General features: G+C 38.9%; 1 protein-coding gene across 2 annotated transcripts in view; it reads left to right on the plus strand.

Moving 5' to 3' along the window:
* The window catches only part of ppp1r9a.S (1 S homeolog), a 142,930-nt gene that overhangs the window by 88,675 nt on the left and 28,898 nt on the right, over positions 1 to 25,357 (plus strand). For both annotated transcript variants that reach the window (XM_018269190.2, XM_018269191.2), the window contains exons 7-11: positions 15,700 to 15,852; positions 19,359 to 19,412; positions 21,441 to 21,670; positions 22,228 to 22,324; positions 22,422 to 22,581. In XM_018269190.2, coding sequence (XP_018124679.1) covers positions 15,700 to 15,852; positions 19,359 to 19,412; positions 21,441 to 21,670; positions 22,228 to 22,324; positions 22,422 to 22,581 — 694 coding nt within the window. The remainder of the gene's footprint in view (positions 1 to 15,699; positions 15,853 to 19,358; positions 19,413 to 21,440; positions 21,671 to 22,227; positions 22,325 to 22,421; positions 22,582 to 25,357) is intronic.

Genomic DNA, 25,357 nt, shown 5'->3' on the forward strand with positions numbered 1-25,357 from the left:
TTGTCTCCAGCGTCAGGATTGTCGGTGGTGTCAAATATATTTTGACGCCGGTGTTAAAATTCACGTTGCGCAAATTTATTAGCCGTTTTGCAAATTTTGCTAGAAATTCGCAAATTTTCCGGTGAAGCAAAACGTGAGAAATTCGCCCATCACTAATCCCCTCCTTTGCTAGTTTAGGTTACACCAATCATTGAAGCATGAGTAGTAGTCAGTTCTCCTCCAGCTATTGGTGGACTCTAATAGTTCTAATAATACCTTGCATAAGAAGGAGACGCAGTAGTGCAAGGCATTTTGGAGAAGATAGACACGGTCAAAAAAGTGCCAGAACATACACTTTAGAATTAGAAAAAAATTAACTAGGGTCTGTTCCTGCCAGGGCCCCCATCAGAAATCGCAGGGCCCCATACGACAAAATTTCCTGGGCCCCCTGGGCTGCGCCCACTGCAAGCCCCACCTACAGGTCCGCCCTCCCCACCCCACAGGTCCGCCCAATATTGGTGGCTAGGGTTCCCACATGTTAATAAAAAATAAAAAGTTATTGCTGGTCAGGGCCCTGGGCCCCCATAAAAAAACATTTGTGGCCAGGGCCCCCCGTTAAAAAATATTGGTGGCTAGGACCCCACATGAGAAAAAAAGATTGGTAGCTAAAATTGGTGGCCAGGGCCCCCCCCCCCGCACATTATGAGAAAATTGGTGGCCAGGGCCCCTTAAACGTCCATGCCTTCCTAAAGTCAGCAGCTCTCAGAAAGATGGGGGGGCCGGCTAATCAAGTAAGTGTGGCGTGGCCGGGCCCCCCTTACCCTCGGGCCCCATACAACTCTCTCCCCTGTCCCCCCCCGATGGCTGCCCTGGTTCCTGCCATCTCATCATTTGCCTTTAATTGGTAGAACTTGTTTGCTAGTTGGCTGTACATATTGACTGCAATAAAACAAATGCAGAAAAAAAAATCCCTTGCATGGCGTGAAGAGACAGGATTTTCTTAACTGGGACAAATGAATGCCGACAATATGGTAGTTAATCCTGTGGTGCAATTAAAATCAGTCTGTTTTGTTACATGTGGATGTTCTAATTCTGTCTTTGGCAATTACATGGAACCTATCCACCAATTAGATATATAGGTTTGTACTGTGGTCGCTAGGGATGCCCCAGGAGCTTCTCTCATTCTTTTACTGAGTCGTTTTTCTAAAGTTTCTTGTGAAGCTGGTGCTGTCCTTATGCGTCTTCGAAAACAGAAGCGAAAACAGGCACCCATGTGTTAAATAATCAAACAGTATTAATGTAATTATAAGAGAATTGTGTAATCACTAAGATTTCAAGAGCGGCAGTAATTGAAAAAACGGAACAGACGGATTAACATGTATCTGTTTATTGGAAATGCAATTACTGTGCACTTTTGGGTTGGCAACGGAATGGAGACCAGGACCAGACTGAGATTTAAAATAGGCCCTGACATTTCAAGTGCACAGTCCCATCTCCCCACAGGGCCAATAAATAGTGAATATCGATGGCATCTTCCAGCAGTCCCTCTGGCATATGTTAGAAAGCACAGATTGACAGTCCAGGCCTAACATTGTAATGGTAAATGGCTTGTTTCTTTTTTTATTCTGTTGTGGCTTGGTTCTTAAAGGGATTCTGTCATGATTTTTATGATGTCGTTTTTATTTCTACATTTCACTGTTTACACTGCAAATAATTCACTCTACAATAGAAAATGTTACTCCTGAACCAGCAAGTGTATTTTTTTAGTTGTAATACTGGTGTGTAGGCAGCCATCTCAGGTCATTTTGCCTGGTCATGTGCTTTCAGAAAGAGCTAGCGCTTTAGGATGGAACTGCTTTCTGACAGGCTGTTGTTTCTCCTACTCAATGTAACTGAATGTGTCTCAGTGGGACCTGGATTTTACTATTGAGTGCTGTTATCTGGTTACCTTCCCATTGTTCTGCTGTTAGGCTGCTGGGAGGGAGAGAGGGGGTGATATCACTCCAACTTGCAGTACAGCAGTAAATATTGACCGAAGTTTATAAGAGCACAAGTCACATGACTGAGGGAAGCTGGGAAACTGACAATATGTCTAGCTCCATGTCAGATTTTAAAATTAATTATAAAAACATCTGTTTGCTCTTTTGAGAAATGGATTTCAGTGCAGAATTCTGCTGGAGCAGCACTATCAACTGATGTGTTTTTTAAAAAAAAGATTTTTCCCATGACAGTATCCTTTTAACTGTGGACTAATAGGGATATTTGTTTTGGGTTTTTTTTTCCATTCAGGCCTCCTTCGAAGTCTAGTGCTCCCCTGCCTTGTTTTATCAGCCATTGAGCAGTAGTTAGACAACTAAAACAGCTAATGAACACTCAGGGGCAGATTTACATTGGGTTGAATATCGAGGGTTAATTAACCCTCGATATTCAACTGCCAAATGTAAATCCTTCGACTTCGAATATCTAAGTCGAAGGATTTACCGCAAATAGTTTGATCGAACGAAAAATTGTTCAAAAAAACTGATTAAATCCTTTGAATCGTCCGATTCGAAGGATTTTAATCCATCGATCGAACGATTTTTCTTCGACCTAAAAATTTATAGAAAGCCTATGGGGACCTTCCCCATAGGCTAACATGGCACCTCGGTAGGTTTTAGGTGGCGAAGTAGGGGGTCGAAGTGTTTTTTTTAAAGAGACAGTACTTCTACAATCGAATAGTCGAACGATTTTTAGTTTGAATCGTTCGATTCGTAGTCGAAGGTCGAAGTAGCCAATTCGATGGTCGAAATAGCAAAAAAAATCATTCGAAATTCGAAGTTTTTTTAATCCATTCCTTCACTCGAGCTAAGTAAATGGGCCCCTCACTGTTAATCTCATTCTAAATTTAAGTAAATCTTTAGGAATATTTATGGGGAGTGCAAATTGTCTGGAAGTGCAATTATTAAAAGTTATATACACTGTATGCCTGTGCTTGCACTGCACTCCTGGCTCTGACTCCTAAACAGTAACGGAACTTGGTCGGCGCGGGCCCTGGTGCGGGCCGTGCAGCTGGGCCCGCCCCCACCCTCGCCTGCGTGATTTTTCTCTGACGCTGCAGCCGACTCCAGCCGGCTGCAGCGCGCGCGATCTACCGGGGGGCCCTGCGGGGGTGCGGGCCCTGGCCCAGTTGCACCCCCTGCTCCCCCGGTAGTTACGCCCCTGCTCCTAAAACAGTGTAGCTGAAGCAGCTGAGTAACAGAACTGGCAGCTGCTAGAACCAGAAAACAGAGAGGGAGAAACAGATGCTTCTTTCAAGAGCAATTGAATTTACAAATAAACTTAAAACCATTGACATATATAATTAATGTGGATTGGAAAGTTGCTTACAATTATATTTTCTTCCATTGTGCATAAAATAGTTTTTTGGGTGGCCATCCTTTAGCTTAACTTAGAAAACTGTAGATTTATTTACATTAAACTACATTAGAATTGCAGAAAAATGGTAAAGGGGTTGATCACATTCCAAACACTTTTTTTCCGTTGGGTTGTTTTTAGATTGTTCACCAGAAATAAAGACTTATTCATTTGCTTTCCATCTTTTATTTTTTTATTTTTTAACCAGGGGAAGGTTCTAAACTGTTACAATTTGCTACATTTAGTTGATACATTTTTTCAGCGGCATCTATGTCATGTTAGCAACTTTTGTATTAAACCTTGCCTTTAATGAAACTCAGGGATTCTGCTCAGCAGGGACAAAGATAAAAAATTTATCAACTAAATGTATCAATTTAGAAGACTTAAGAGTCGGCGAACCCCCCCCCCCCGAGCTGCTTTAGAAGGTGAAAAATGAAACTTTACACTTTAATATTAGAAAACGGTCACAAATAGAAAATAGAGAGTAACTGGAAAAATACTTTATTTCTGGTGAACAATCTGAATCCAACTGAACTGAAAAAAGTTTTGAAGGTGAACAACCCCTTTAAGTACAGTATGAGCAATAAATATTACGGGCAGTTGCACCACAAGTCACTGGATTCAGGTTTATAGAGTTAGGGATGTCACCAGCTGAAGATGAGAAAATAAATCTTGCTGCTGCAAGCCAGATGGATACCAACAACCTGCTGTTTAGAATCAGTGGGGTTCTGCTGGTACTGATACTAGGAGGTGCAGGAATGCAGGACAGAAGCTCAAACTGGCTGAAACTGCCAAAAGCAGTGCTGTCCTGTTGAATTTTGGACAGTTGAGCATTGAGTATATTGTTAGAAATTATAGTTGTGGCAGTTTCCTATACACTTGCCTATTCTATAGTGGTGGTAGTTTTCTATACACTCCCCCATTCTCTAGTTGTGGCAGTTTTCTATGCACTTCCCCTTTCTCTAGTGGTTGCAGTTTTGCATACACTCCCCCACTCTCTAGTGGTGGCAATTTTCGATCTAAATTTCCCCATTCTCTAGTGGTGGCAGTTTCCCATTCAGTTTCTCATTCACTCCCCCATTCTCTAGTGGTGGCAGTTTTCTATGCACTTCCCCTTTCTCTAGTGGTGGCAGTTTTGCATACACTCCCCCACTCTCTAGTGGTGGCAGTTTTCGATCTACATTTCCCCATTCTCTAGTGGTGGCAGTTTTTTATACACTTCCCCATTCTCTCGTGGTGGCAGTTTCACATCCATTTCCCCATTCTTTAGTGGTGGCAGTTTCCCTCTATGTTTCCCCTTTCTCTAGTGGTGGCAGTTTCCTATATATTTGCCCATTCTATAGTGGGGTCTGTTTTTCATGAAGTTTCCCATTCACTTCCCCACTTTCTAGTGGTGGCAGTTTTATATACACTTCCCCATTCTCTAGTAGTGGCAGTTTTCTATGCACTTGCCCATTCTATAGTGGTGTCAGTTTCCCATTCAGTTTCCCAATCACTTCCCCATTTTCTAGTGGTGGCAGTTTTATATACACTTGCCCATTCTCTAGTGGTGGCAGTTTCCCTCTACATTTCCCCATTCTCTAGTGGTGGCAGTTTTCTATTCACTCCCCCATTCTCTAGTGGTGGCAGTTTCCCTCTACATTTCCCCATTCTCTAGTGGTGGCAGTTTCCCATATACTTTCCCATTCTCTAGTGATGGCAGTTTTCTATACACTCCCCCATTCTCTAGTGGTGGCAGTTTCCCTCTACATTTCCCCATTCTCTAGTGGTGGCAGTTTCCCTCTACATTTCCCCATTCTCTAGTGGTGGCAGTTGCTGATGTATTTATTAATAAAGTGTATCTATGAATAAACTAGACTTACCTCATCCCATATTAATCTCCTCAGACTGGGAGTCTCTGCTGCTTTGGCTTTTACAGAAGGTGTTATTAAATCTTCCATTAATTTTACTTAACATAAATGCTAGTGATAAATATTTCCCAAAGAATGTAATCAAATTAGCTAGCAGTGTTGCAGTGAATCCCAAGTAGGCAGGTGCTCATACTAAGCACTCCAATCTGCTGCTTGTTGCCTGTGAAATACTAAATAAGTTGCAGTCTGTTTCCCTTGGCTTTCTCATGGTTTTGATGATTTGTTTGTGCTACTCTCTCAGCACAGAATGTTACAATAAACTCTGTATGAAATTGTTTTGTCTTTTTGTAAATATTCTCAGCATTTAGGGGTAGATTTTATTATTGATCCTAATTGAATGATTCAGTGCAATCAATCAGCAACTATCAAGCTATTACTGCAGCGACTGATTCTTTAAAAATGGGATTGATTCATTATGTAATGATTGCATTTTAATGAATATCTCCAACCCAGTCGTGCTTCTGGTAGAAGGAATTTAATTAAAATCTGCTCCTTATTGATATTTATAGATTCCCTTGGAAAAATAATAAACACATTTAACTTTGAGACTATTATGGGATCATATTCCTGAGACAAATCAATCTTTTGTGGATGTTCAGCATAAATATCTGGATGCAGTAAATGCCCATCTTCACCAACCTAATCAGTATTTAAACAAAAAACTATCAGATATTAACAAAAACAGTTAATAATATACATTGACCAATAGTCTGCTGGTTTGGGGGTATTAGGTTTTATATATACAAGTGTAGGATCTGTTATCCAGAATTTGGATCTTCATACCTTACGTCTACTGAAATTCATTTAAACATTAAATTAAACCTATAGGATTAGTTTGCCTTCAATAAGAAAAAAAAGAATTAGGGGCAATTTTAGGTGAATTTTTGAATGAAAAAAATTCGAATTTCGAGCTATATTTTGTGTACTTCGACTAGGGACTAGTCCAAATTCGATTTGAATTTGAAAAAAATTCTAATATCGAAACTTATTATGTACTGTCTCTTTAAAAATTTGACTTTAACCATTTGCCATCTAAAACCTGCCAAATTGCTGTCAAAGTTGAAAAATCTAAGTTTTATTTGGGAAAAACTCTGAATAGAATTCAATTGAATGTGCTGCTATTCCTTCGATTCGTACCATATGGACCTATTCAATCGAAAACTGACCAATTCGACCAAAAAAAAAAACTTAATTTCGGTTGGTCTTTGTGAATTAGAATTTCGAAGTTTTTTCAATTCGAAATTCGACCCTTGATAAATATACCCCTTAATGTACAACCTGTCGTATGTCAGATAAATATCATATAAAAGTGCATACTCCATTTAAATATCCTATATTTATTTATTCAACATGAAGTCAATGTTTTGGTGTTTTTCTTACAATTTCTAAATATATATTGCCAGTCCCCTTTTGAAAATCCCTTAAAAAAAAAATCCTGATTAAAATAAAAGCATAACTGCATTTCATTTATTCTATTCATTATACGGCCTTTATTATGCATATATGGGTGCATGGCATAAGTACCAGATTAGTGGCCTTTTTATAAAAGCTTCATCACCCCCTCTAGTGGTAACACCTGTAACTATTATCCTATTCTGATGTTCCTTTAAAGCAGGGAGATTGGCATTCCTTAACAATCATTACCATTATACTTTATTTATAAAGTGCCAACACATTTATGCAGCTCTTCACAGAGATAAAACATGATTCACATTAGTCCCTGCCCCAGTAGATTTGTCAATCTAAGTTTCTATTACTTTCACACACACAGTAGGGTCAGTTTTACCAGAAATCTATAAACCTTTCCTGTATGTTTTTTGTAATAATATACGTTCCTCTAATTCAGGGGCGCTTCGCCAATGAGGTGAGTTGAGACTGTCGCCTCAGGTGGCAGCGCCCCACTAGATACCAGGGGCAGCAAAAATGCTGCTTCTGGTACTTTAAGAGCCAAATTTTCAGTTTTCAAATCAGAAATTCAGATACCAATACCAATACCGCGGCACTCCACAATTGGCAAAAAAAGATGGGGGGGGGCACACACCAGGTTAATACGACACAGAAAATCTAAAATAGAGTGTAAAAGGAAGCGCACACTTAGGGGGTTATTTACTAAGTTCCGGATACACGAAATTCCCCGAAATCCGATAATTTAGTGATTTTTTGTGTTATAATAGGCTTAAAATCACAAATTTTTTCGGAATTTATTAAGCCCCAAGGGCTAAAAAGCCAGAATATAAAAACACGGCATCTCAAACCTGTTGAGGTTGCATAAAAGTCAATGGGAACAGTCCCATTGATTTTTGTTGTGTCGGGGGTTTCGGCCAATTTCACAATGTTTTCAGAGCTTTCGGATGAAAACTCTGAAAAATTCGGAGTTTTCGGGGAAAATTCACAAAAAAATTGTGAAAATCTGAGCTTTTCCCCGCAAAGGTAATTTTCGGGAAAATGTAATAATAAATACGTGTAAAATACCCAAGCAGGTTAGATCGGAGTTTGTAGCAGCCGATATTGAGATAAATTCGGACCTTGTTAAATAACCCCCATAGAGTAGTATTGTCTTTAATTAAGATAAAACCAGGGCCGGAACTAGGGGTAGGCAGAGTAGGCACGTGCCTAGGGCGCAAAGCTTGAGGGGCGCCAGGCACATACCTCTCACTGCTACCTGCCCCTAGTCCGGCTGAGTAAGTGCCGCTACAGTCCATGCGCCTATTTGTGCGCATGCGCGTACATTAGGGGGAGAGCGTACCTGGAGAGGAGAGGTTGACGCAGCCGGTTAGTGCGCGTGCCTCCCTATGTGATCGTTCAGTGCGCGCGTGCGCATGCGCGCAGACGTCCTATGTGCACGTCAGTGCGCATGTGGAGCGGATGGGGCGTCACGGCGGGCCGGGTTGCCTGGGGCGCCCAGCCAGCATGGCCCAGCCCTGGATAAAACATTTAAGTACAAAGAGCCACAGAGTGTTTAAAATGGTGCCTGGAGAGCTTTATTGCAGAAGATCCACCACGGTGATATTCTTCAAGATTCCCCCTTTCGGGTATAAGATTGGATTTTAGATGCATATAACAATGTTGGTCCTTCGCCTTATAAGCTCAAGCCAGATAGCCAGATCATAAAGCACAGAAATAAAAGTCCGAACTTCTCTGGGACCAGGAGGGCTTCTCCTGCTGAGTCTGTGATCAGTGAATAAATCAAACTGCTCCAATATCCAACGAGTTTCACAGTCTCCCTTGACCATGCTTTACGTGCTTTATGATCCGGCTATCCTTGAACTTATAAGGTGAAGAACCAACGTTATTATATGCATCTAAAATGCAAGAAATCTTGTGAGTATATACCCGAAAGGGGCAATCTTGAAGAATATCACCGTGGTGGATCTTCTGCAATATAGCTCTCCAGGCACCATTTTAAACACTCTGTGGCTCTATGTGCTTCAATTTTTTATCTTAATTAAGACAATACTACTCTATGGGGCAGATTTATCAAGGGTCGAGTTTCGAGGGTTAAAAAACCCTCGAATTCGACCCTCACAGTAAAATCCTTCGAATTTGAATATTGAATTTGAAGGATTTTATCGCAAAAGGTTCAATCGAACGATCAAGCGATTTTAAGTGATCGATCGAATGATTTTTATTTGAACATAAAAAGTGCCCAAAATCTACAATGTCCCCATAGGTTAACATTCAATTCGATATATTTTATTTGGCGAAGTATTGAGTCGAAGGATTTTTTAAAGAGACAGTACTTCGATTGTCGAATGCTCGAATGCTCGAACGATTTTTACTTCGAATCGTTCTAATCATTCGATTCGATCGAATTCAATCGAATTTGACCAATTCGATAGTCGAAGTACCCAAAAAATTACTTCGAAATTCAAATAATTTTGGGTTCAAACTATTCACTCAAGCTCAGTAAATCTGCCCCTATGTGTGCGCTTCCTTTTGCATAATATTTTACTTAAGTTGCAAATAAAACAAGAAGGATGTATGTGGATTCATTTCCTTTTTTCCCAAAGCTGATTTACATTGTGGCCTGACCCCATGAATTGTATAGTAGAGGTTCATATTTTGTTTATTTTTTTACAGTTACTGGATTTAGGTTCCCTTGTTCTGTTTTAATGCTACGTCTTGTTTGGCCTAAATATCATTTCCCACAGGGAGATTTCATTGCATATAACAATATTGGGGTTTTTGGAGGTCAGAAAAGGAGGAATGGTTAAAATTGTTATTAGTTCTCACACATTACTGAATGTCCATGTCTTTCCAGAGGTTTTTGGAACCAATCTGAACCCTAACAACCTAAAGAGACAGCTCTGTTGGACTTTCGTGGGTTTTTTTTTAATCTAAATTTCTGGTTTGGGGGTTTTTCCAAAACTTAAATGTGACAGATTGCACACACTTTCAATATCATGACTATGCATTGGTTTACCATGCGGGACAAGAAACCCTTGATCAGATGATTGTAAATGTCTAATAACAAAAGACTAAACACAAGTCCATCAGGCCAGAAGTATTTAACTCTCAGCCCTTTTTTCCTTGCTCTGTTACAGTTCACCGGTATATATTTAGATATAGTAAAGCAACAAGGAACCCTATTTTTAGCTGTTGAACAAGTAACCAGTGGAGAAAGAAATGCTTGATCTCACCTGGTGTGTAATTGAAGCCATTTCCACGGCATAGAGAAATACTGCATTGTGCTAGTCATGCTTATTTATTTATGCTTCGCATGTAAAATAAAACCTCAGATTACAGGGATTTTCCTTTCCTGTATTTTAAAATAAGTTTCGATACAACATTTCAGCTCTTATTTGTGTAGTGGTCTTTTCTCCATAATGCCCAAGACCTGGATCAACGAGAATGTTGACTCCATATATATTCAAACAGAGCTCACATCTCTCTAATTGCAAAGTCTTCCCTCTAATAGCGATTGAGAGGGGAATATCCATCTACCCAGAGTTTCTCCTGTTTCCTCTGGGTACACTTATTATGGGATACCCATGGAGATCTATCCCAGTCCCTATTGCCCTGTCTCTGGCTCCCTAACTAGGCAACAATGCCCTTGGGATCTAGTCCCTTCTATGACTCCTCAATGGAGCCCAAAGCTGCTCAATATAGGTAGCCCTGATCTGTCTGTCTCTTCTGGAGAGACAATTCCAGGATCTAGCTACCCCTTACTAGTCCTGACTAATGATAGTTTCTTGGGAGGCTCAACTCCATTTAGGAGAGGTTCAGGTAACAACCAAGACCAAAGCCTCTGGCAGAATCCCCTCTAGCCACATGGCTCAGGCATTATATATTATAGCACACTGCCATCTAGTGGGATAGCTATAAGGCCTACCATGACCCAGGAAGTGGGGAATTACTCCCTTCCTTAGACCAAGGGTCCCCTTTGATTACAATCTTTGGGGGAAGGCAGAGTATATGGGGATACATTTACCAGTCCTCTACACAAATATATTTACTAAGGGTATGAGATCCATTATCCCCAAACCTGTTATCCACAAAGCTCCAAATTACTGAAAAGCCGTCTCCCATAGACCCAATTTTATCCAAATACTCCACATTTTTATAAATGATTTCCTTTTTCTCTGTAATAATAAAACAGTACCTTGTACTTGACCCAAACTAATTGATCCTTATCGGATGCAAAAACAACCTTTTGGGGTTATTTAATGTTTACATGATTTTATAGTAATCTCAAAGTATTAAGATCCAAATTACAGAAAGGTCTTTTATCTGGAAAATCTTGGGTCCCATACCTATATAAAACAAGTTATGTAATATATGTGTTAAGTGTATGATAGATGTACTCTGTACCAATAAAGTTGGCAGTTTACAAATGAATGCCAGTTAGCATGTGTCCCAGGTCCTATTATTAGGGCTTGTTGTGACATTAAGGGGCCCATTTACTAAGGGTCGAAGTGAATTTTCGAATTTAAAAACTTCAAGTTTCTAAGTAATTTTTTGGGTTTTTCGACCATCGAATAAGCCAAAATTCGAATTGAAAAAACTTCGACTTCGAAAATCGAAGTACTGTCTCTTTAAAAAACTTCGACACGTTACCACCTTATACCTGGCGAATTGCTGTTTAGCCTATGGGGGACCTCCTATAACCTTTCTGAATGTTTGGCTAAGTTTTGAGTAGTCAAAGTATTTTTTTTGTAAAATCGATCAAACGATTTTTACTTCGATTGAAAACGCACGTTTTCAATCAGAAAAATACTTCAACTTCGAAATTCGACCCTTAGTAGATGTGCCCCTAAGGGTTAACAAAACACTATATTCTTGGGGGCACATTTACTTAGATCGAGTGAAGGAATAGAATAAAAAATACTTCCAAATTCGAAGTCTTTTTTTGGCTACTTCAACCTTCGACTTCAAATCGAACGATTCGAACTAAAATTCGTTAGACTATTCGACCATTCGATAGCCGAAGTACTGTCTCTTTAAAAAAAACTTCAACCACCTACTTCGCCACCTAAAACCTACCGAGCATCAATGTTAGCCTATGGGGAAGGTCCCCATAGGCTTTTCTAGCTTTTTTTGATCGAAGGAAAATCGTTTGATCAATGGATTAAAATCCTTCGAATCTTTAATCGTTCGATCGAACGCGGTAAATCCTTCGACTTCGATATTCAAAGTTGAAGGATTTTACTTAGACTGTCGAATATCGAGGTTTAATTAACCCTCGATATTCGACCCTAAGTAAATGTGCCCCTTGATGTATTTTTGGTCCTTTTGTCAATCCTGTCTTTTGCCCCAGAAGTAATGGTTCCACATTGAAACACACAAGTCTGTGTTGTCTCCATGCTTGTTGTGTTTGTTTCTGGGGACAAAAAAATAATGTATCCAAGGTTTTGGCTGACTGTATTGGAGGAGCCTAAAATAAAACTAATGTCCTGTTATTTTAAGTGTACTCTGGATACACTTAGAGGTTTTAGAAACCACAAACAAACTCACAAACTCTAAAACCACAAATGCCATGTAATTTATTAAGATCCAAGTATAACATTTTTTGTATTTTTTAAACTTAATAAATCTCAACTTTTTGAGAAATTTAAAAAAGATTTTCGTGAAAAAAAAATAGAAATTCAAATGCTAGTAAATAGGCCCCTAAGTGTACCGTGGTCAGAGCCCCCCGTTCCTCATAAGCTTAGGAGGGTTATGAAATGATTCATGTCACCAATAACCCCTGCTTTAAAGAGGTGGTTCATCTTTACCTTATCTTTTAGTATGTTATAGAATGGATCAGTATTCTCTATCAAAATTCGACCATCGAATTTGATACTTCGATAGTCGAAGTATTTTTTCGATCGAAAACGGCCGTTTTTGATCGAAGTAAAAATCGTTCGGTCAATTAAATCGTTCGAATCGAACGATTCAAACGATTTTACAAAAAAATATTTAGACTACTCAAAACTTAGCCAAACACTTAGAAAGGTTATAGGAGGTCCCCCATAGGCTAAACAGCAATTTGTCAGGTTTAAGGTGGCGAAGTGTCGAAGTCGAAGTTTTTTAAAGAGACAGTACTTTGATTTTCCAAGTCGAAGTTTTTTCAGAATATACATTTTTTTTCAATTCTAACAATTCATTTTGACGACAAGAGGCGTTTATATCTGATCAGGAGAATATGAGTAAGAGCTATAAGGAGTATGCATCTTGCAAAGTGCATTTCCAAAGGCAATCACCATGTTTTTTTACCCACAATGCAGCATTTTCCTCCGAAATTCAGGATTGTTGCAGTTACCAGGGCAAGTGGCACCTGACACAGGTGCAGCCGATACAGCAAAATTGACTAAGTTGCATGTGCACTTTATTGTTGATGTTATTTCTGCCATTTGATGTGACGTATACACCCAGTTATTTTAACGCATCTGAACCACACCTATTGATGTAGGCACTGTGTTTGTTGGGCATTTACAGGTATTCTCCGGTGGCAGAATGGCTTAGCCTGACGTGTTTCCAATTAAACAGGCCCATTAATTATATACCCAAGGTCACCAGTCATAACAGTTAAGGTGGCCATACACATAACAATTACAGTCTTTCCTGTGTCAGTTGCAGGATAGATTGTTCATTTCATAACAAATGTTATAAGAGCTGAATCTTCAGATATGCAGGTGTAAACCAAAGAATTTCTACCTCTATCTGACAATTATACCTTTGGCTGTATTCAAGTGCCTTTAATAGTGCCCAATAAAAATTTTCCATCTTGGCCAGTCAACAAGATGACCAATATCCAAAGCTTTTGCCGGTATCTCCCACCATACACACACCAAATATCATACCAAACCTCGCTTTAGATGATCTATATCTATATCAAAGTAAATTTGATCTATATCTATATCACAGTAAATTTGCGTTTATCTTTGCCTTTTTTCAGTTTTTTGTAATTATTATTATTATTATTTCAGCAGCTTTTACAAAAATCAACAGGTAGTAAAATATCTATGAATTCTGTTATTTTACTAAATTGAAGTTCTTCTTTGGAATTAACAGGAGGTCTGAGTTGGCAAAACAACAGCAGATACATTATTATTATTATTATATATAGCTGCAGATATATTTTTGGATGTTGAAGCCCATTATAAATTGGTAGAAGTAAGAAAAACACTTGGAATCAAATCTTTTCTTAGCTGGAATCAAGTCTTGTTGGAATCAAATCTTTTCTTTAAAGTCGAAGTCTTAGAAACCAAGGAAGATGGAAAAAAAACATCAGTACTTAATAAATATTTAGGACAAATGTCAGAATTACATTGTGGTACCATTAGATATTCTTTTCTTTGTGTGAATTATATGTAACTGTAGTTTTTTTTATGAATGCATCGTTTTGGTGACTGGGGTTTGGAAGGGATAGAATGTACAGGTTTTTATGTAATTATATTATATGCATGATTACTTCATGCAGTGATTTCTATTACAAATTGTAAGGGCAAATTGTATTTTTGTGTCCTGCATGTTCTGCAGTGAACCCCTTCTCACCACTTGAAGATAGATCCCATTCCTATTTCAGGCATTTTGTAATAATCAAAATTCAAGCAGGTTGTCAGCTTATTTAGTGCTACTTATCTGGCATAAACATAAAAGGAGATTGTTCAATGCACTTTTCCTGGCCCCACGTTTTACAAGTAACTTATTCTCTGCAAGTGTTGGAATTTTTCAACACAGTGGTTATTTATCACAAATTGTGTCCTGGTCTCAGCGATGGTCCTACAGGCTTTGGTCCTATATACTTCTGCAGGTTCAAGTGATACTTGCTTAATGTCACGGCACTACTGTGGATGCTGTAAAAAAAAGCTTCATATACACAGCTTGTTGTAATCCAGAATGGAATAGCAAAGGTGCAACTTGTAGTTAATTATATTACTGGGGTTACATTTAAGAACCTCAGGTCATATTTCATTATTTTCTACTTATGGACAAAGAATTACAGGGCCTTATATCCCATCCCATCTGTGAGCTTCCAGTAGCGAAACCCAAGGCCTCGGCACAGATTTCAGCACAGAAAATGGAGACTGATCACCTTAAAGAGTTCAAATGCTGCTTTGCTGTCTTTTTTATTTGCACAAAACAACAAATCTTCAGGCCACTGGCTTCACATCGGGGATCACATTCACACATAACATAAGCAGGAACAGTCCCAATTCACACCTTCACTGGTGTTCACTTTACTCACGCTTTTAGCCCTCACTGTCCTCCAGTGGACACAAATCCCAGAATCCTCTCTGGGCCACACTTAAGACAGTCTTGTCTCCTGGGAGGGTTTCTCTCGTCCTCTCCAGTCCTTTGGAGCTTTCTCCAACTCAGGGGAATCACACTCTTGTTCCCAGGTGCTCACCAGTACTCCTTGTTCCCTCCACTCAAGGAAGTTCACATATGGCCCTTCACCCTCCTCCACTCAAAGAGGTCTCTAGGGGGAAGCCCTGAGGTGTTGCTCCACACCTCCTTTTAACTACAAATTAATTAGCAAACTGCCTCTAATTAGCCAGCTGCAAAACCTTACTTAGTGCAAGGAATGGAAGCCCACCCTGGTCTCTTCCATTCACTCCAGGGATCCTTAATTCAGCTTTTACTAAGCCGGTAAACAACTTACACAGCTTTACTAGCTGCAACAATACACTTTTCCCTGGAGCCTAATGCTGGTGAAATACACACAATATTGTGCCCTTGTTGCACACATATCTTACGCATCCCAATACCCCACCATTTTCCATGCAATTGTTTTCTAAGAGTCTGAGTAATTGGCAGCAGAGGCATATGTCTTGGGCACATTATTGCTGGACACAAAATTGCTAAAAGTTTACAGGTACAACATCTCCATCACACCAGAGCACACAACAAAGACATTACATAATTGTATTTTTATTGCTTTGGGCAACAATGCTTTTCAATATTTCAATGACATTTTTTTTTTCATTTTAAGACAGGAGAATATGCAACAGATGAGGAAGAGGATGATGTGGGCCCTGTTGTTCCTGGAAGAGAAATGGCAATTGAAGTGTTTGAGCTTCCAGAGAATGAGGACATGTTCGCTTCAGACCTTGACGCAACAAAAATTGCACATAAATTTAAAGAGGTAAGAATTGTCTTATTTTACCAGATTGAAGTTCTTCTTTGGAATTAACGGGATATCTGAGCTGGCAAAAAAACTGCAGATACATTGTGTTGTATAGCTGCAGGTATAATCCATTATAAGTTGGTACACGTAAGAAAAATAGTTGAAGTTCTATTGCAATCAAATATTCTATGATTTTTTTTAAATTAGTGATTCTTTTTTATTCATGATGAAAATAATGTTATTGTAAGAATGACTGGGAAGGATTGTGAGATGGTTGGAATAAAATGTGAATATGGCATTAGGTGGGTAGAATTAATTGTATAGAATGATTAGAATGATCAGGGTAGAATGGTGATATGTGAATAGATCGATAAAAAACATGTGGGAATGAGTATAGATTAACAGAGACAAAATATGTGGGTGGAAATTGCAAAATAAGAATTCTGAATAGGCAGGTTATAATATGTGAATGCATTGCAACAATGCATGTGATACGGTGGCTGGATTGCACATGGTAGAATGTTTAGGCAGACTGGCAAGGATATGAAGCCAATTAGCTGGGGTACATGGAACAGATTGGGTAGAATGTGTGCAACAGAATAGTACAAACGATTAGAATAGTTTAGTTAGAAACTGCAAGATAAAAAGGTAGAATGACAGAATGATGCTGTCTTGCTAGAATATTGCATGCACTGCTACTTGCTGTTCACTAGATTAGAAAATGTTTTTCTTGCTGGTATAAATGTCTTTGCTATACAGTGACTTGATATAGTATACCATTTTATATATCAGAATATTAGAGGCAATCTTCTAGTGCCATGTACCATGTCCTAATACTACACACATGTGATGAATAAAACATAGCGGAAATCCTTCTGCCGTTATTTATTTAACAAGAGCAAGCCAACATTAAGAAACCGATTCACAAAGGGTCGAATATCGAGGGGTTAATTAACCCTCGATATTCGACTGGGAATTAAAATCCTTCGACTTCGAATATCGAAGTCGAAGGATTTTAGCGCAAATAGTGAGATCGAACGATCGAAGGATTATTCCTTCGATCGAACGATAAAATGCTTCGAATCGAACGATTCAAAGGATTTTAATCCAACGATCGAAGGACTATCCTTCGACCAAAAAAACTTAGCCAAGCCTATGGGGACCTTCCCCATAGGCTAACATTGAGTTCGGTAGCTTTTAGATGGCGAACTAGGGGGTCGAAGTTTTTTCTTAAAGAGACAGTACTTCGACTATTGAATGGTCGAATGGTTGAACGATTTTTAGTTCGTATAGTTCGATTCAAAGTCGTAGTCGAAGGTCGTAGTAGCCCATTCGATGGTCGAAGTAGCCCAAAAAACACTTCGAAATTCGAAGTTTTTTTACTTCGAATCCTTCACTCGAAGTTAGTGAATCGGCCCCCAAGAGTTTGTAGATGGTTGTATCTTATTTAGCAACAATAACTTGAGTTTATTGTGTTTTGTCGGAATTTCTTAGTCTCAGATACGATGCTGAATTAATTCCGGATCACCCATCCTTGCAGCACTGCTGTAGCAGGTCATTGGTTTTTGAGGGCATTTATGTATTTGTATACCTCCTCATGTTCTGCCACGGAGAGTGAGGCCCAAACTTGGACTTGGCTACTGGCCATTGCGAAACCTTGATTGTTTCATTACCTTTTTTAAAATTCATTAGATTTTCTGGCATGCCTAATATTATTGGTAATAATGCATGAACCAGTTTTGACCAAGCTTTTCTAGTCTGACCTTGTATTGTCCTGTAGATATAGAGAGTGGTTCAACCCTGTATAAACACTACTACACTAATGTACTTGATGTTTGGCTTCAAGTTACTTTTCTGTGGTGTAACATTGTGTTTGGTTTTGGCAAAACACATCATTGTAGGTTAAAGCTAAACAACTTCACTTTGGTGTTGTCTCTCCAGAGGACATATTAGTCATGTGGCAACCATTGCTTTTATGCTATCATTGAAGGCTCGTTGGGATTGTGTTAACAAAAGCCTGAATCCTGCAGACTGAACTGGCAAAGGTCCTTCTTTAATATTGAGGTGGTAGCACTTCTTTATAATTACTAATCAAGTGCATTCAGTGATCAGCACTTGGCTATTATTGCCTTCTAAACTAGCAGGAAAAAGGATATATTTTTTCACATGTGGCTTCTTTATGTTGGCTTATTATGTTGTAAATAATAAAGTAAGATCTTTTCTCTGGTCTTTTTGGAACACAAGATTTTAAATATCTATTTAATTAAATCACGGGTGTGATTTATTAAAATACAATTTTTTTTCTAAAATCTATGATTTGACCTTATTTATTATTTAAAAAGCACAATTTAATCAGATCGGGGACAACTTGATAAAAATGAGCGAAAACCTGGAGCTTTTTCACGAATTGTATGTATGTAGAAAAGACAAATTTCTCAGGCTAATTCTAGTGCAGACCACAGAAACTGTTTTAACAGAGGCAATTCTCAGTATTGTCTACAGCAGGGTATTTTCTGGCGTATTGTAGCCATGACAAGTAGCTGCTACAAGTAGCTCTGTGTATCTGATACCCTGCCGTAGACAATACTGAGAATTACCTCTGTTAAAACATCCATAGATACAGTTATCAGTAAATTATCAGCATTGTCTGTTTTCGTAGCCATGACAAGTAGCTGCTACTAGTAGCTCCATCTGTCTTCACCCCTAGGGCAGAGACACACACTCACGAGGAAACTTCGGGCGACTTCGGAAAACAAAGTGCTTTGAGTGCTATCCCGCCGGCAATTTTCATTCTAGCTGGTGGGAAGGCAGGGGAGGCATTTCGGGGAGATTAGTTGCCCCAAAGAATAGGAGATTTGTCGCCGGGCGACTAATCTCCCCGAATTGCAATGCGTGTCTCTCTCTTACCCTACACAAACATCACACTAGGCAACAATAAAGTAATATAAATTAGCCTTTCAGACAAAGAATTATTAATACTGCTTTGTGTTTTAAGAGACATTTAGAGCAAATGAGTACAGACAGCTTTTCCAGAAATAAATATATCTGAAATAATGCTATTTGCCATGATATTACACATTGTTTTCAGGAATAAGTAACCATTTTTATTGAAGGACGCTGCTTCTTTAGTTGGTCACATTATATCCCATTCAACTGAAGCTCCAGTTTTTACAGGGGGGAAAACGCTGCGTGTGTAAGTCTGGAATGGCTCGCCATGCCTGAGACTGTAAATCACAAGGGAAAGTATCTGCTGTTGCACAGAATGATCACAGCTAAAGAGATGTTCGTTATTTATACTTCTCAGTATTAAAATGCTACTGTTAGGCAGTGGCCTCATTTGTAATTGAGTCAGGCACTTTTCAGAGACATTTTAATTCACAGCCTACTGCACTGCAGCATTTCCCAGGCCTAATGCTGTTCAAAAGAAAAAATACAGTGTACGAGCAGCCTCGGCGTGGTTCGAAAACACAGAGGCTTCTCACTGTCGTCTGTTGCTCATTTTCTTTTACTATTCTTTTCTCCAGTTACAGATAAAACATGCAGTCACTGAAGCCGAGATTCAGAAACTGAAAACAAAGGTAAGAGAGGCTGCATTTTTATGTCTTGGCAGCACAGATACCTGATGTTTATTATTAATGGAACTTACGACGTAACAGAAAATAGCACACAATCGGATTCACCTTTTCTTTATATAAGGCCTCTGGGAAGCCCTCTGGGAAGCCTGTATGAAACGGTTGCTTTTCAGCAGGGGATAATGGGAATTAAAACATCCTTATCCTGGATTAGCATTGCAGCTCTCATCTCATTCCCTGTGTTGTGTTTAGGCTCAGCAGCGTGCTAGCCATTCACTGCTGACAGCCGGATGACTAGACAGGATTTCAGAGGTTGTTTAGACCAGAATGGACACTACATCTAATGGCACAGAAGTGTTGTTAGTCACCGCTTGTAGAAATTAGACAAACACCCTGTATTTTTCCTGTTTGTGTAGGAAAATATATGATGATTGGGCCTGATTTTCATGCATGCGATGCGGACACTGGCACAAGCCAATGCAAAAGATAACAAGATAATGACCTGATCAGGGGCTTCCATTTCAAGAGGTCTTGCTGCTAATGTTTATTATCTCCGTTTAGGGGAAATTGCTAATTGATTTTTACTTGAAATGTGTAAAAGACTATTCATCCATAAACAGCATTGCTTGCTTTCTTAAGGTGGCCATACACTGGCAGATTTTTTTCTGCGAAACGACCAATTTTAAGACGATCCAATAAGATTGTCTTATAAGTTTTAACCTTTTTTCAATTTTAACTGTTACAACAACAGAATACAACAAACAGAAGTGCAGTGTGTATGTGTTGGCCTACTTTGAAATAAATTAAACACCGAATAGCCCTATTAAATGCTAATGTTCTCATCTGTGTAATGTAAATTCTGTTTCTGAAGTTCATTGCTGATCTTCCCTCTATTGTTTTGAGTTTGTGACTGAGGTAAGGACCATGATGAATCATCTTGCTGCGGCTCAGTCTTGCCTGTCACTCCTGGGACGTCTATACAGCCCTCGCATGTGCTGGCGGCTTTCTGAGTGTGCGACTGCGGTTAGCTAACCGTTAACTTACCCTGGTCACACACTCAAGCAGCCGCCATCAGGTGAGAGGGCTGTATAGCCGACCTGATAGGCAAAGCTGCAAGACCAAGCCACAGCAAGCGGGATGAAAAGCCGCATGAGGCTCCGGAGCCTCAGGTTGCCTACCCCTGGTCTATGTATTGTTACCTTGATCGGGTGCAAAATTTACAGTCGCTGCACCCACATTCGATCTGGGCAGGTTTAAAAGTAGTGAAATGGGGCAATCAGATAATCACTGTACATGGCTTTATTTTGAAGAGTTGGGCTACATCCTAAAGTAAACAAAAAAAAAACAGATAATCATTGGGTTTTAATATGTGTATGATCTTGCTGCCAACACAACAAAGCTACAACAAAAGTCTCCACTGATGGATGAATCATTTGCAGGGTGGTGACAAAATCTTCCTGTGTACGGCCATCTTTACCTTCTCTGATTGAAAAGTGGCATTTGTAAACATTCTTCATACTAAGATGATAGATAGCCATAATGACTTGTGCCAGAAAAAACACCAGAAGAAATGCCAGTGCTGGGTTTGCTAAAATGCAAACACATGTGTCATTGCGGATTTTCTAGCGCTCATATATATGTATAATCACTCATATAAGCTTTAATGCGAAAGTAGCAACAGGACCCTCTTGCATTGACCACTACCAAAAGTAGGCAGCTCTTGATCAAAGGAGCATGCCACGTGTCTCCTTTTCAGAGCACTGAGACCTGTGGCTACTTACACAATGCAGGGTACAGTGTAATTGTAAAACCTTTTTAGTATACAGTCTTAGAGTTCTTCTCCTCTTGCGCCTTTCTTGAGCAGTCATGCCATAGAGGGGAGTTGAGAGTCCAACACCTACATATTAGTAGTTTTGCCAATAGTAGTGTTTATGGGATTCATTTGGAATTCCATTCTCTCCATTTTCTCTGTACTGCTATTAAAATATATGGCAAGGATACCTCAGAATATTCGTTTTGTCTCCCACAAATTAGCTGCAGGCTGCAGAGAATGAGAAAGTAAGGTGGGAGCTTGAGAAGACGCAACTACAACAAAATATCGAAGAGAACAAAGAAAGAATGATGAAGCTGGAAAGCTACTGGATCGAAGCTCAGACCCTGTGCCATACTGTCAATGAGCACCTTAAGGAGACCCAAAGTCAGTACCAGGCACTCGAGAAGAAGTACAACAAGGCCAAAAAGCTAATCAAGGATTTCCAACAAAAGTAAGGGCCCCCTTTTGCTTCTTATACTTGATATTTACACTCTGCTCGGTCCAGTTGTGGTAAAATGTGTTACTCTCCTTTTGCAATGATCTAAACCAGGGGTAATGCTTTCCTTTTGGAATTCCTACTGGTTGAGTGATGTCTAAATACTGTAAAAAATAACTTGTTTATTCTACATGAAATGCTAGTTTCAGTGCCCCCATTAGGATAGATATACTAATCAATAAATACAGCAGTTGGGCATCCCATTAAACCAAGTCCATAGTTCCATGACTGCTTTTCCTCCCGTAGTACTGCCATATTGCCAATGAAAACTATTAAAACTGGTATTTGGTACAAATTACTGTAATTACAATAATCCATTGAGAAAAGATGAATTCACAATTTGTACCCAGATCTTTATCTGTAGAATTCTGGTCTATGTCCAGAACGGGGTATTGACTAATTATAACAATGCATAGTATAATATCTACTTCCCCCTTCAATGATATTTTATGAGAACTAATTTTTTAAGGAGTTTTTTGTCTTGCGCTACTATGTTGTTTGTTCTTTGCTAGGGAGCTAGATTTTATGAAACGTCAAGAAGCTGAAAAGAAGAAAATTGAGGACATTGAGAAAGTTCACCTTGCTGAAGTTCAAACCCTGCAATGCCGTGTGAGTTGTACACCATGAACTACAATAAATCCACCAGAATGTGTGGTTATAATGTGCTGTACAGAGTGTTCTAAAGACCTATTTCCATTCTTTCTAGATCAAGGACCTGGAGGCTGAAGTGTTTAGGCTCCTCAAGCAGAATGGAAGTCAAGTTAACAATAACAACAACATATTTGAAAGCAGGACATGTCTTGAAGAGGATACCAATGCTGTTTCTGCTGAAAACCTGGAAGATAAGCAAGAACCCTGTCTGGAAGGTTTGTTAAAACATTGAAAATCTTCTGTACACAAATGGCACTTTTGAAAATATGCATAATGCATGTCATGGGCACTGTGGTTCGGCCAACACTAAGTAACCCTTCACTGAAGTTAAAACACAGTGTAAAGCACTGGAGTAACTGGCACGGTTACACACAGGCTTCATTTCTGTCCATGTTATAAGGTAACCGAGTTATCATGGAAATTATTACTGGGTAAATAAAATTAATATGTGTGTGTTTTGTCTTCTGTTGTAAAACTAATACACAGAACATGCAAGTAACTGATGCAGTATTTTTAAACTTCTGAGTGTTATTAATTTGCCAAGACTGTCCCTAAGATGGATGTAGGGGAAAAAAAACAGGACAGATGATGGTTATTTGTTATCCATTGCAGTCTTCAACCCTAACAGCATATTTATTAAATATCCTTCAATCAACTCACATTTTATTTTTTAAATCAGAATTGTAGCTGTGTTATTTTCAGCTCATTGATCTCCTGGTTCCAAGAATATTTTTGCCACCTGCGGATGAAAAAAAATGGTTAACTGCTTATGGCTGTGTCTGAAGAGGAATACACGTCATTTGGATGTCTTGTGGTTTCCATTGGCTGACCTCCTACTGGTTTGAATAACACCTTTTCTTACTTGCTGTTAACTATGATGGTTTTCCAATTCATATGTATATATGGAAAGCAAAATATAAACAAAAACCCCACAGGGAGTGGAAGTCATAAAGTGACTGTGCTAATGTAATGTTTCCTTTTTTGCACAATACCAAATATGCCGCAGGCACAGGCCTATCAGTCAGTACTGAAAAGACAACAGAGTTGCAATATAGACATTTCTACCAGTTCGAATCCAACTGACTGACTGAATAATTATGAAGTTTGCTGTAACTGTTTATTAAGGTATTGTAAAATAAACACTACATGCCATACATGCGGACCAACTAGCGATCCATACGTAAGGACCAATTAGAGATGCATAGAACGTGATGTTAGTTGCATGCTTTGTTTGTCAGATTGCTGTGTAAATAGGATCATCTTTCCTTGCAGTTCCATTCGTTTGGGGGATATACTAAGGTTTTCCACGCAAAAGCCCTCCATTGGTGATTAGGGTTACTACTTGGCTGATAATTTACCAGCCTGGCCAATCAAAATGATGCTTAATGCCAATGTTATTTATAGGTCAGAATTTCTTTCAAGAAAAGGTGGCAAACTTTGACTAGTCTAGTAATAACCAATCAGCGGTTAGCTTTTGCTGTCCTAGTGCAGATATAATTGTTTAAGAAAGCATTGATTGGCTGCTGTGGATTACTGGGGAGGGGAACTCAGTACCTGTTATTTAGCAAAACCAGCTTTGTATCTGCTAATGTTGTGGCTTCTTTTCTTTGTCTTTTATCATAGGTTTCAAGCTTTTCTTTCTTCCACAAATTGGAATTTGATGAAAAAAGCTTATCTCACATATCAATTTCAGATTTTTCTATAGAGCCCGATGCAATTCAATGAGAAAAAAAGTATCTCACTGTTTATCACATGATGGGTCAGATTCAATTCAGTGAGGAAAAAGTTATCTCATGATTTATCACGTGAAAATTCAGTTCCCATTTTTTCCCATAGAATTCAATAGAGTTTTCACATGAGTAACCATGAGATTAATTTTACTGAATTGAATTGCATCTCAAATTGAATCCCATCCACGATTCAATATTTTCACAAAATAAACCATCCCACTGAATTAAATCTGGCCCTATAATAATAAACAGTGACATAAATCTCATGGTTTATCACGTGCAGGGTCGGACTGGGCCAGTGGGACATAGGGAAAAAACCTGGTGGGCCCCCAGCTCTAGTGGGCCGTGCCGGGACAGATCCGCACCCCAGTTTTCTTCCTGGCGCGACCGAAAGGTCGCGGCAAAAAAGCAGTGCAAATGCGCTCTTGGTGCTTGCTGGAGTCTTTGATTAAAACTGGAACTGAATTAGGAGAAAAGTTTTTTTTAATCTCACTGTTTATCACATGAAAACTCTACTGAAGTCTAGGAATAAAACTGAAACTAAATTAGGAGATTTTTTTTTTCTTAAATTCAATCTCGCATAATTAACTCTAAAATTAATTTTATAGCTTTTGAATCTTGCCCGTTATGTAAAAATATGTTACCGTGTATTAAAGGGTTTGTTCACCTTTGAGTTAACCTTTAGTATGATACGGAGAGTGATTTTCTGCGACAATTTGCAATTGGTTTTCATTTTCTATCATTTGTGGTTTTTGAGTTATCTGGCTTTTTATTCAGCAGCTCTCCAGTTTGCAATTTCAGCAATGTGGTTGCTGGGGCCCAAATTACCCTAGCAACCACGCATTAGTTCAAATAAGAGACTAAAATATGAATAGGAGAGGGCCCGTACAGAAAGTTTAGTAATAAAAAGTAGCAATAAAAATATATTTGTAGCATTACAGAGCATTTGTTTTTAGATGGGGTCAGAAGAGTCAGTAGAAGAAGGCAAATAATTTAAAAACTATAAAAAAAAATAATGAAAACCGATTGAAAAGTTACTTAGATTTAGCCATTCTATAACATACTAAAAGTTAACTTAAAGGTGCACCACCCCTTTAATGATCACACTCTATGAAATATGTAGGAAAAAAAAGGGAGGCTTCAAAGTAAATGTGGGTGTATAAACATTAATACAGCACTAGAATTATTAATGACACAATTATTAGTTGTTAGAACAATAAACAAAGTATCATAAGGGTAGCAATAATTAAGTGTAACTTAC

The sequence above is a fragment of the Xenopus laevis genome, chromosome 6S, assembly GCF_017654675.1.
Source record: "Xenopus laevis strain J_2021 chromosome 6S, Xenopus_laevis_v10.1, whole genome shotgun sequence".
NCBI lineage: Eukaryota > Metazoa > Chordata > Amphibia > Anura > Pipidae > Xenopus > Xenopus laevis.